Here is a 12,877-nt window from a genome sequence, read left to right on the forward strand (position 1 = left end):
TTGTCAGTAGTAACATCGGGCTGTCGATCACGTGACTCGCGTGGTGCAGTACTGTAGAAGTGTTTCCGTTACAGTTTTGCTAAATGAATCTATTGTGATACGGCCAAAAAAAAAAAAACACCTCATCCTAGTGCAAAAACGTCTCACAGGAAAAACATGAGGTTTTCCAAAATTGTTGTGCTTTCATTAATCCAACTTATTTTCATAAATTGAGTTTGGGCAATTCTATGTTTAATGAAAACATCAGCTATAATTGAATGCTGGGCTGAGATCCATAAACACCAGGATTGTGGTTCTTCCACAGTGTGAATCTTGATTCTAGTTCTCTTCATGGTCATCGAACATCTTCTGCAATAATGCTTGTTACAATCCCTGCCCTCTAAAAGCAGGAAAGGCTTCTTCTTCACCTCAAGGCTAACATATCTCATGCATTTAACATTTTCTCATGAACATGCCATTACCGCAGCTTGGTGTGAGTGAAATTTTCCCAGTATCCCCAAATTGTGTTTTTTAAAATTTGATTTACTTCAAATAACATGCCAGATATCAGGAAAGTACAAGCACAGCTCTAGGCGATGTTTTGTTTTTTGTTGTTTTTTTCTGCACCATAACCTTTCCATAATGACTTGAACAATTTTAACATTAGCAAACACGAGCCATAGGAAGTTCAACAGTTCACAGAAACAGCCTGAGTCTCTCTCACACGTTGCTGGTCCACCGTGCGCGCCCACCAAGACCACACAGCTGCTGCCCGAGGCTTCAGTGGAATTCAAAGACACTGAATACGTTCATTTAGACAGTAGGACACTGCTCACATATCTTTCTCATTTGCAAATGAATGGAAGGAGAGACTAACCTGGAGGGGTCCTCCTCCTTAGAAAAGCTTCCCTTTACCTCGATGCTGTTCATCTTATTCTCAAACATCCCATAGCTCAGGGTTACCTGCAGAGAACAAATGCAAATACGCGCAGCAATAAGAGAAGGAGCAGCCGAGTCGGTCTCTGCACGTTCGGCGGGGATTGTGTGTCGCCGTACCTGCTGCGGGAGGCTTCTTTGACTTATTAGAAGCAGGTTTTCTAAATGTGAGTGGAACAAAGGACAGTGGACCATGGCGACGCCCAGCATCTTCTCGACGATAAAGCCCACGGTGCAGTCGTCCGGGAGACGGATTCTGGCCGATGTCCGCTCGAAGTGCGGGCCGCTGGAAGAGATTGCGTTTTTACAGAACTTTGAATTTTGCTCTTTTAGGTGAAAACTTGCTCCCCGAAAAGTTCAACTTTTATTGTAGAGGGGCATTTCAGGTGAATTTGCATTTTGTGGTCTATTAACTATTCATTACTTGTATTTTAGTGCTGACCTTTTTTTTTTACCCCACAGTACTTAGTGTTTTTGGACTGATTCCCCCAACAGGTAGCCCTGGGCAGCCATTAGTCTCACCTCTTTGAATGCAGAATAAATACAGTCTTGCAGACAGCAGAGATTTACCTAGGACTCCTCTTTTATGCCCTATGCTGTTTAATACGTTTATTAGTTTATTTTCCTGAAATAAAAATCAAGCTGCAGGTTAATACAGCTAAAAACACTTGCTATCCTGTTCGAGAACTCTCGTGTTTGCAGGAACATGCATGATCATATTAGCTGCGCGCTCCTGTGATAATAAAAAAGAAAAAAGAATGGAAGTCTTTGGGTCTTTTTTCTAAATAGTTGATTTTCTATTAATTAATTCTCCCCAATGTTTGAGTCAGAATTCAACCAGATCCCATGTTAACTGTGATTGATCCCCAATGTTTTCTGCATAGACCAAAGTAAATGACAGAAAAAATAGTTGTGAAACTACATAAAATAGTCCTGTTTAATTAAATTACCATTGAATGTGATAGCTGTGGCTACAAGTTTCCATGGTAATTCTGTGTGAAGGAAGCTAATGTGTTTTTTCAACCACTTGTGTAAGCCGCATGAATAAACAGTTACCAAGTTTGATAGATGACATGTCATGTTTCAACCTGCCTTCAATACACGTTTCAGCCTTGCCAGCAACATTAGCTTAGCTGCCTGTGTTCACACTCATGGTGGCGTTCATGACAGATAAGTACATTCATACACACACACACACACACACACACATTTTTTTATATTTATCTGTACCTGGCCCAAGGAGACATCTTTTCTGCCAGCCTTCGACTCAGACAGAACCCGGCACCTCCCGTGGCGAACCAGAACCGCACGTTCACCTGACAGACAGCATAAAGACGCACAAACTTACAAACGACAACATCCAAGTAACCGTTTGGACTAAAGCTTTTTAGATTTTGCAGAATATCAGTAAACAATGTCAATGCATTCACTTCAAGTGTTAAGTTCATTACATTTAAATTCACCCATTAATTGGCTGTAGGGTCGTGGGAGTAAATCAATGGATGGAACTAGATTTTTTTTTTTTTCACACACAGATTATCTTTCTCTCATTATACTGTCACAAAATGGTTACAGTTTTAACAAATATGTAACAAACATATTTTGTGAAAGTTACATACTGCGGCTTTCAGGAGTAAAGTTCAATTCATCATCTGAACACTTAAAAAGTGCAACAAAGCTTGGCCGCCCACCAAGGCTAAACATACAGCCAGAGCTAAAATGAAACGGTTTTAGCTAAACATATTCATGTTCGAATGGCCTAGTCAAACTCCACCCTAAATCCACTTGGAAATAGCTGCGCATAGGGGATCTCCATCCGGTCTGCCTGAGCTGGCTCTGTTGTACAAACTTCAGTCTCTCCATGTGCAAATGTGGAAGAGACGTACTGCAAAAAAAAAAAGAAAAAAACCTGCGGCTGTAACTGCAGGGAAAAGTGGTTCTGAGAGCATTGACTCACAGAGACTGAATACAAATGCACGTCAAACTGCAACCTTTTATTTATACGGACATCTTTGTCCTTCAAAGTTGTGAAGGACTCTGAGTTTGTCTTTTACCGTAAATCCTAATAAAGTTCATTAAAGTTTCAGATTGTAATTAGCCAAAATGTAAACTTCAAGGAATATGAGTGCTACTGCTGGCACCGTATACGTTCAGAAATGCAATACTTTCTGTGAATTACTTTCATTGAATTTTAAACTGCTTACACCATTCCTTCACTATTTCATCCTAGCCCCTATTTTAATTTGGTTGTTTCTTTATTTTCCTCTGCTTTCTTTCTCTCTCCCCCCCATTCCTTCTTTTATCCCCCCGCTGCTTCTTAATAGTGCCAGGAAATCGAAAAGAGACGTACAGCTAGATACCAAAAAAAAGATAGAGGGAGAGAGAAGGGAGGGGTAGAGGCAGAGGAGCCTGACATTTGTCTTTATTTTCTCCTCCAGAGAATGAGCGAGCTAAAGAAGGAAGGAAAGAGAGGGAGCAGGAGAGTAACAGGAAGCAAAGACTAATAAAGATCTGTTTTCAATATAAATGGATGCAATCAGAGCAGAGAATGTGACACCAAAGAGATGAAGAGAGCAATTTCGAGATATGAACAAGAGATTGAAAAGTGCAGAGAGCTTACTGAAATCATGATGCACTTAAACGCAACATAGGCGTTAATTCTGTTAGCTTGTGGACGAATTTGCGCATACAAACACACAGACTCCCACCCCCTCACCCCCCACACACACGCCGACATGAATAGATCTATGCTCATTACTATCCTGACACCCAGCACCTGTTGTGTATTTAAAGAGACCTCATTGTTTGTGTGCAGCGCTGCTTTTGTGTGCATTCAAATCAGACACTAATCACTCAAAAATGCTCCTCAGGAGAGCCGATGGATGTCACAAACACAAATTATTTGCATTCCTCCTCTCTGGTGCCCGGTGGCTAAACTCATGGATTTTGAATGACTGCTACAAATATTTAAATATTTTAAAGAAATTACGTACCATGACTAAAGTTCATAAAAACGTGGCAGGATTTTTCAGACTACTGAGCCGACCGGAATAAAAGAGCCACGCCCTCGAACTGCATATTGTCTATAATATGATATATATAATATAGACTTTTAATGAAATACTTCCTGGTATTATACACAATAACGCAACATTAATTATTTTTCCGAATGGTGCGTGTAACATGGCTGCTCAAAGTGAACTACAGTCGCCTGCAGGGAAAAGTCAGTGATCTTCACACTAAAACCAAGAAAGTCTCTTTTTCTGCGTCTGAATTAAACAGCCTCAGCGTTACTTTGTGACACATTTTGTCGGTCTCTCTTTTTTGTTGCCGCTCTCGTTGTCACGTTGGTCTCTAAACAGATTCGTTGTTGTGCTGACTGTCCACTTCACGCAGCAGTCCAGCCTTTGGTAAAAAGTCGTCTATTAGCCGCAACTCAGTGTTCAAAGTGTTTGAAGAAAGTAGCGGTTTGTAGTCCGGAAATTATGGTATTTATGTGTTTAACTATTTATACTACGGTATGTTACACTGGTTAGCATACATCTACTAATCTGCTAACCTTTGGCTAACTTTTCAGCATTTTATTGATTTTCAACGGGGCTAAAAGGCTGTTAAGTTAAGTTACAGACATATTAAGCATGTCTAGCTCAGGATCAAGATAAAACACAAAAAGCAACATAAAATCAAGTAGTACATAGACTGTCATTATTAGTTAGTCTCTCATCCACTAAATTATGTTGGAAAATGTTTTTCCAGGCTTGAGTTTTATTCATTCTTGCTTTAAGACTTAGTTAATGTTAATAATTAGTGGAAATAACGTTTTAGCTAGCTGTGCCCACCACTGCTATGTTGCCTAGAAAATTTGTGACAAACCTTCAAGAGTTTTTTTTTCTATTTCAATACATATTTCTTATATACAAAATGCTACTGACTTATGTATTTATTTATTTATTTAAAATAAATATATTTTTAGTCTTAGTCACCTTTATCTCTTAATGTATTACTACAAGATGGCAAAGGTATTAAAGTCTCAGGGCTGAAATTCAATAAATAAAAAAGGCGAAGAGCACAATAAATAGTCAGCATACCGTTTTATTTCCGTCCAGCAGTTCGTGAGCAGTGATGGGTTTGTCCAGACTCGGCTTGCCCACGTAGATATCGCCCTCCTGGGGGAACGTTGAGAGCAGAGAGAGGAGACCCTCTGGGTTCACATAGTTATCGTCGTCAACGTGGCAAAACCACCTGAAGAAAAGCAGAACAAAGGGGAAAAAACTTACACCTATTTGGATATTTGCAGCCAGGCACATTAACGCTTTCAAAAGTGCTTTTTCACTATGTTGGCTCATTCTTGCAGCACTACCAAGAAGACAATGTTCAGCAACTAAACCAAGTAATGACTGAAGTCAACAGTAAAACTTTATAGTACATTTTTTGTTACTGCTTTGCATTTATTGTTTTAAGCTCAAACTGACATTGTGTGAACACTATGGAGCCGTTGATTTGTATGCTAGAGATCCTTGAGTGCTAAAAAAGTTGCTGTCTTGAGAGTGTTATTGGAGCAGCTAGTTTGTCTCCTATTCATCTTGAGGAAAAACAGAACATAAGCATTATAATCCATCTCCAGTTAGTGCCCCAATTATTCCTCTGTGATTGCTTTCTTACCAGAGAACCATGTTAAGTCCTCAGCAGACTTCAGTACTGTATTAGCAAACAGAAAACTCACACCAAACCACATTAAGGGTTATTTTGCACAACATATATATATATATATATATATATATATATATATATATATATATATATATATATATATATATATATATATATATATATATATATATATATATATATATATAATTTATATAACTCCATTTATAGAAGATAGATTATAAATTTCAGAACCAAGAGGCGTGGCTATAAATCTCAGAATGGCTGCTTTCATCTATTGTGGGACTGTTATTATTATACATATTTTTCTTAGCTTTTTGTAGTTTGAAGAGATAAAACTTTACTGTTGAATTCAGACATCAACACTAGTTCCCTTAAAGTTAAAATTTGATATCACTGTGCCAATTAGACACGTACATATTTATCATGGAGTTGAATGTCATGTGATTTAGGGGTCTTAAAGGGATTAATCATAATGCTGTAAAGAAGTTGACTGATTTTAAAGAAACAGTGATTGGGAACACAAGTTTCCAAAGCCTAATCCAATCAGGGTCAAGAATATACATACAGACTCCAATGTGTCCTTGAATATACTTACATTTGGTTAAATGTCCCTATAACTAATTCACACAAGCCATGTGTGGATTTTTAAAACCATCTAGAACGTTCTTCAATACCTCTGGCTGCTTATTAAATGTGTTACAAAATTTAAAATTAACTTTTTTTTTCTTATTAAAAAATCCTGAGCTGGAACCTTTGTATTCATTTGTTTCTGGTATAACCGTAAAGCTGACGCACAAGCAACATTTGCAAACGAAAGTAATTGACAACAAAATTAACCCTCTGTGAGCCAAGAAGCGTTTAATTTTTGCTTCAAAATACTATGTGATGGGACGCCGGAAAAGACTATGGTTGTGTGAAAGTTGTGCTCAGAGGAATTAGCTTATCGCCGGAGATACCATCCCAATGCTAAACATGTAGCAGTGAACACAGACGTCTCCAATGTCAGCGTCCACATTTCAAAAGAAGTATTTTTTTCAAAGGCGTTCCATGAATGATGGGTATAAAACTTTGCACCAGTCTGATGACTGAAAAACCTAAATAACAGAGTAAAAACCATAAATATCTTTGTTGTTGAGCTCATATGTCTACTTATTCAACAGTTTAGTAGCAAAAAGGGTTTCTGAATTGAAAGTGTTGCTTATTTGGTTGATACATGATTTTCAATTAAAATGTGAATAATTGCGATTAATTAATTAAAGACCTTGCAATTAACGCCCTTACAGATTTTAATCGAATCTCCACCGCTAGTTCAAACACATAATTACAAACCTAAAACAAATGTAATATTGAAAATGAGTGTATGTAAATGTCTAAACGCCGCTATATTTACATATAAAAATGAAAATCCTAACTCCATTTCAGACAGCCCCATTCTTCCTAACCTCCATCTCCTCTAATGATAATACAAGAAAGACATTTTGACTTTGGTTTTATTCCATCGTACTAAAAATTATCATAAATTGTTGGACTTCAGAAACTTGCGTGGAAGACTTGAGCAGCATTTCTTCTTCGTGTCATTTCTTTAACAGAATGCGGGGAGGCCTGACTACAAAAAGTAGAAAAATCAGTTTTAATTTACTAACACATAGATGTACAAGTGGAGCTCATAACACTTTCCTCCCTCCAAGTGTTGGTAAATGAGTTTGGACCGTCACAAAAGCTCTGGAAGGACATGGGATTTTTTTTTGCAGAGCGGCTCTCGCTATAAAGCTATTTTTGTTCCGGGTTTCCCTCTCTCATCCAAGCATAATGTTTCCGCCATATTAAACCCAGCAATCAAGCAGCTTGATGTACTTCTCCCATCACAATTAGTGGACATAATGGCAGAGCCCCTTTTTTTTTCAGACCAAAAACACGTCATCCGTAACATCAGAGTCCAAGTAACAAATCTGTTGGTTCCAAATGAAAATCGTGTCTTTTTTTCTCCCCCCTCTGCCATGCTATCGGCCAACGAGGGCCGTATTCCAATCCAAACAGCTTTAGTCTCCACTTCCACTGGACTTCAGTGAAACCAGTGGATGTTTACTCCGTTTGGGTTGGAATCGGGCTGGGGGAGAAAAAAACCCCAACAACAAACAAATCCTTAATTTTCTCTGCCATCATTATAACGAGACAGTTAATCAGGGCCTTGGTCACACAAGCAAGCACAAGCTGTTGACTTTTACTGTATTTTCCATGAATAAAACCTATATTTCACACTGCCCGTATACTGTCACGGAGCCTTTATATATATGTGTGTGCTATCTAATGCAAATTTTGGCTGGCAACGAGCAAAATACTGGCGTGTCGCCCAAGATATTCAAATTCACATCCGGCAGCAGGATTTTATTATTCTAATGTTGAGCTATTTTGGGTGAACAAAATGAAAAACAAGGCTCTTGAAGCAAATAAAAAGTGTATCGTATGAATTAAAACATTGTCATGTAAGAGCTACATTATGGGTATAAAAAAAAATCACCAGGGCCATGGAGGGCCAAATATGTGAAAAAGGTATTTGCTTCTTTAGAGATGTCTTTTGTTTTTGTTAAGGAAAGAAATACTATCCAAAGCAACCATGTCCTACGTGAGAACATATTTGCCCCAAATTTCACAATTAATCACCAGCCACACACACATACACACACACACACACACACTCACACACACACAGGCCTGTAGAATCAGGAAATCACTTAAATAGAACCTGTATGAGAACTAAGATAACAACAAAAAGCAAAACATCATAACTCAACATAAACATTTCAAGAACAAATGATAATGACATTTATTGACCTAACAATTTGTGCAAAGTCATTCCTATAGTTTGGGGGCCTCAGCACTCTCATTTTTAAATGAACTGTGAGCAGTCTGGTATGTGGTCTGCAGTGCGTCTTACCTCTTGTTTGAGGCCATGAAGCCATCGTACTCGACGGACATCTTGCAGGACAGAGCCTGCTGGCTGTGATCTGATTGGCACCCCGTTACCACCATGTTATAACCTGGGCAGCGAGAGGAAGAAATAATCATTTTTAAAAGAGCAATTAGAGGAAAGCTATAATAAAGATGAGTTCAAAAGGAGAAAAGTGGGAATAAAAATAATGCGATTACTTGCACAGCGAATAAGAAGTTAGATGAAGAAACAATGAAACGTGTGTTTGGCACAAGAGCCTCAGACAAAATGCGACTCCGCATTCGGTCTTCAGCTTTTTTTATAAAACCTCTCCACATGATTTTGAGGCACCAGCGGCAGTGATCTGCTTCCATTTACTCGCAGTCAGCCGCTGATTTAGGGTGATGAGGTCTGGCCTGGCACTTTGTGTTTAAATTGACCATCCATTAGTTGTCATATCAGCTGGCGAAATAGACTGGAAATGAGAAGCTGGCTGGAGACGAGGAGCCTGTTTCGAGCATTACAGCGGATGTCAAGTGGTAAATCTCCCTCGGCGTCATCGCGAGGAGCAAATGTGCGAGAGCGGATAGCAAGGTTGTAGGTTTTGAGGGGGACGGGGTGTACATGCAGGAGGATGTCCTTCAAATTCGGACTGGCGTGCCTCTCTGTGCCTGTCATGCTGAAAGAAGTAAATGTCTGCTCTTTCCGTTGATGTGAAAATGATTTATGTGGGAAAGATATGATAGATAAATGTGCCTTAAAGCATCGAGCGCTCCTAGGTACTTTGGGGTCTGCAACCTGCGGCTACATGTGGCTCTTTGGCCCCTCCACTGCGGCTCTTAGAAATTTAGAAAGGAAATGTTTTTGATTATGGGCGCAGTGAGAAATGGTCATTTTAGCAGTTTCTCCATAAGTTCTTATGCAAAATGTCCGTATGGAGACTTTTAAAGTAACTAGCTTGTAATATGCTACATATCGTTCTTCATTATCCATATTTATACAAAAGGATTGCCTCATTCTACAAAATAGCTCTTTTCTCTTGTAACAGAAGAAACCTTTTGCTCTAAAATCTGAAAAAGAAAAAAACAATCCTACTTTAATTTTGACAGCTTTCATAAAACATTTTATGCAGTACATGTTTAGCAAATCTTTTTTTGCAGCTCCAGGCGAGTTTCATCTTGTTGCAGTGGCGGCTCTTTGAATGGAAACGTTTGCTGAGCCCTGATCTAGAGAGACTCTATAGATACAGTGCCTTGTGAATGTATTTATCAGTCTTGCATTTCAAATTGTATGTCTTTCAATGGGATTGTCATAATGCAACACAAAATAATCCGTAATTGCGAAGTGGAAGGTTACTACAAAGAAAACTGCAAACTATTTGGTGTTAATTTGTGTTCAGCCCCTTTACCATAACCCCTCTAAATAAAACCCAGCCCATCTTCAGAAGCCATCTTATAGGTGAATAATCATTGCTATGTCTAACAGGGAGTCAAGACCAGGTCTTGACTCCATGGACATCACAGTCCTAGGTGTGCAGTGGCCCAGTCAAAGTCCAGATCTATTTTCCATTGAGAATTTGTTGACTTTTCAGACTTTTATTTGCAAAAAATTTTAATATCATGGTTGTTTTTCCTTCCACTTTGAAAATGATGTATTACTTTGTGTTGGCCTGCTTATTAAATGGCACAATCTGTAGAGTTGATGGAGTATGAATACTTTTGAGAGGCAGTATAGATGTTTATTAAAGTGCGCCTCTGTAAAACTGTGTTAATAATACTGTAACTACTTACCCTTTGAACTTAATTCTTCATCCTCTTTGTCTGTGAAAATGAATGTCTAAAAAAAGAATAAAACACAAACACATTCCTTTAATTACCACTAGTTATTCTTTGTTTTCTTCTACCACATATTCTAATTAGTGGACAATTATCGAAGCTGTTATATTTCAAGATATGCTACCCCCTTTACATGAAGCCAATTCGGTGAAATATTAATATTGTTCCCCAACTTCAGGTTGAATAATGAACAGCACGACACATGCAGAAGCACACACAGTCGAAGAGGCTCTATGAAGCATCACTTGGCTGAATCAACCTCATGTTTACCAGCTAATAAACCGTAAATCACATATTGAGATTCCTCCTTACTTCCCTCGTTTGCACCCAACCAGACAGACAGATGGCTACAGAAATCAAACTGCAGTGCAATACTGCCATCTGGTGGTGCAAACCCCCCAGAATGGAAGGGATTTTATAACAAGTGGATTTCATCATCAGGGTAATCTTTTTAATACTAAAAACCATTGTGTTTGTACCAGTAATTAAGTTTAAGACAAATGTATGTATATTGCACAAAATAAGTTTTAGTTGGGTTTTTTTATGTTTACATGGTTTTGTTTTGTTTACTTTTGTTATAAAACACTATACAAAATATATTTTGACCAGATTTTTTTATATATATTGCGATAAAAATTGAGAAGCTTGTCATGTGATATTTGTTCAACAACTACTTAACAAACAAACACCATTGTCTTGATCTATCAGATTTCCTAGACATTTAAAAGGTTCTACAATCATTATACAGTTTTTTTGTGTGTTTGTTTTGTGTTTTCTTTTACATAATTCAAAACCGATCCAGCGTGAAAGGGAAGAGTGGAAACTTTAAGGTGTGCAGGACTCAGAAACTGATGAGGCTTGCTGCGAGGGTTTGGGGAAATGACTCCATTTGCAGAGTTCATCAAGCTGAACCGTTTGGTGCGTTCGTCTGTCTCTGCCAGGGGGGCAATAAATAACCTCAGCGTGAGACAAATCACCTGTTAGATAAGAGAGAAACAAACACTAACTAATGTTTTATTCAAAGGGCCTTAATTAATGTTTTGGCTCCAGTAGAAGCACCTTAAATATTCAGTTCCAGATTTGTTGAAGAATGTTTTGCCCCGTGTTAAAGGATGTCGATGAAAGAATTAGGATGAAGTAACAATCAAATACAATGGTTATTATTAGTAGTAGTACTTGATAAAACATTACAAATATTTAAACCATCATTTTAAACCATAAGTTTTGATTAGGAATGCATGATATATCGCCGCTAACATTTGAACATTTTAACATATCGGTATCGATCCAATAAATAAAACTTGTCTGATGCGACCAACCAATATTTGTTTTTATCTTGTTGCCGTCTCTTTCTGGTCTTTGTTTTTCCTCCAAAGGTGTCGAAACAGTGTATAAACAGTATATATATATATATATATATATATATATATATATATATATACTGTATATAATACCTGAAAATATCATTTACAACAGCAATAATGACATCGATTGTCGTTATCGGCCCAAATTTTTATATTGGTGCATCCCAAGTTTCGACACCTGTAATCTTCGAATAATGCAACAAGATGACAAAAATAACATCAATATATTGGTAAAAGTGGGAAGAAGACCAAAGATGCATTATTTTAGTTTAGAAATACATTCCCAGTAAGAAACGTAAAACTTAAAATATCCCTAATTCATAAACTGTGTTTGCGATATGAAAATGTTCTGATGGTGATAGAAAGAAAATAACAAAGCTTTTTTGCCATTCACATGTAGAGTTTAACTGCTTTGAACTAGCTCCAGGTAATATTTCCAAAACAAACACCCTCCAAATAGAATATTAATATAAGTACACATGCATTAACTTTAGTTAAGGTTGCAATCTCTCTTTATATGTATTTAGCTTCATCATTAGTTGAAATATTCATGTTGGAATGAATAAATATGGTAAAAAGCCACTATAATTAGTCTTATTTGAACATGCAGGGAATATTCTTATATATTGTTGAATAACTCACTCCAGGTTTAACCAGCTACTTATATTGACCTTTTCACTTTGGTCACAGTCTAAGGTGGAACTAAATCATTACAAATACTCTTTTGTGTGCGTGTGGGGAGTGTGGGGGTGCGTGTGTGTGTATTTTTACTAATAGTTTAGAGGTTTTATACTTCTATAATGTTGCTTCAAATAACTACTGTTCAGCACAGAAAACTTTTTATATTTCTGACCATGTAAGACTTTTCAAAGAAATGGCTAAATGGAGACCAGACTCCCTAAAACAATGAAATTGTCTTTTAATTCAACTCTGAGGTAAAAAAAACAGAAACTAGACATCAACTTTAGCATTTAGCATCCTCAGCCACTCCTGCAGTGGTATACAACCCACAGGCCATGCCGCCCTGGCAGAAAGCCATATCATCCATGGATAATAAAAATAAAAACTAAATACAATAATCCACTGATTTAACAGTCTACATTTTGTACATCTTACTTTTTTGGTCTATTTTAACCAGGCTAACTAAATTGGACTGTCTGTTA

The 12,877-nt window shown here is 37.6% G+C and overlaps 1 protein-coding gene across 1 annotated transcript in view; it reads right to left on the reverse strand.

Moving 5' to 3' along the window:
- LOC102225648 (beta-1,3-N-acetylglucosaminyltransferase manic fringe-like) overlaps window positions 1-12,877 on the reverse strand; it is a 30,391-nt gene that overhangs the window by 6,606 nt on the left and 10,908 nt on the right. The window contains exons 3-8 of the mRNA XM_023334066.1: window positions 10,306-10,351; window positions 8,522-8,624; window positions 5,004-5,157; window positions 2,146-2,231; window positions 1,036-1,201; window positions 857-942 (exon numbers count right to left, since the gene is read on the reverse strand). Coding sequence (XP_023189834.1) covers window positions 857-942; window positions 1,036-1,201; window positions 2,146-2,231; window positions 5,004-5,157; window positions 8,522-8,624; window positions 10,306-10,351 — 641 coding nt within the window. The remainder of the gene's footprint in view (window positions 1-856; window positions 943-1,035; window positions 1,202-2,145; window positions 2,232-5,003; window positions 5,158-8,521; window positions 8,625-10,305; window positions 10,352-12,877) is intronic.

Source organism: Xiphophorus maculatus, chromosome 5 (assembly GCF_002775205.1).
Source record: "Xiphophorus maculatus strain JP 163 A chromosome 5, X_maculatus-5.0-male, whole genome shotgun sequence".
Lineage (NCBI taxonomy): Eukaryota > Metazoa > Chordata > Actinopteri > Cyprinodontiformes > Poeciliidae > Xiphophorus > Xiphophorus maculatus.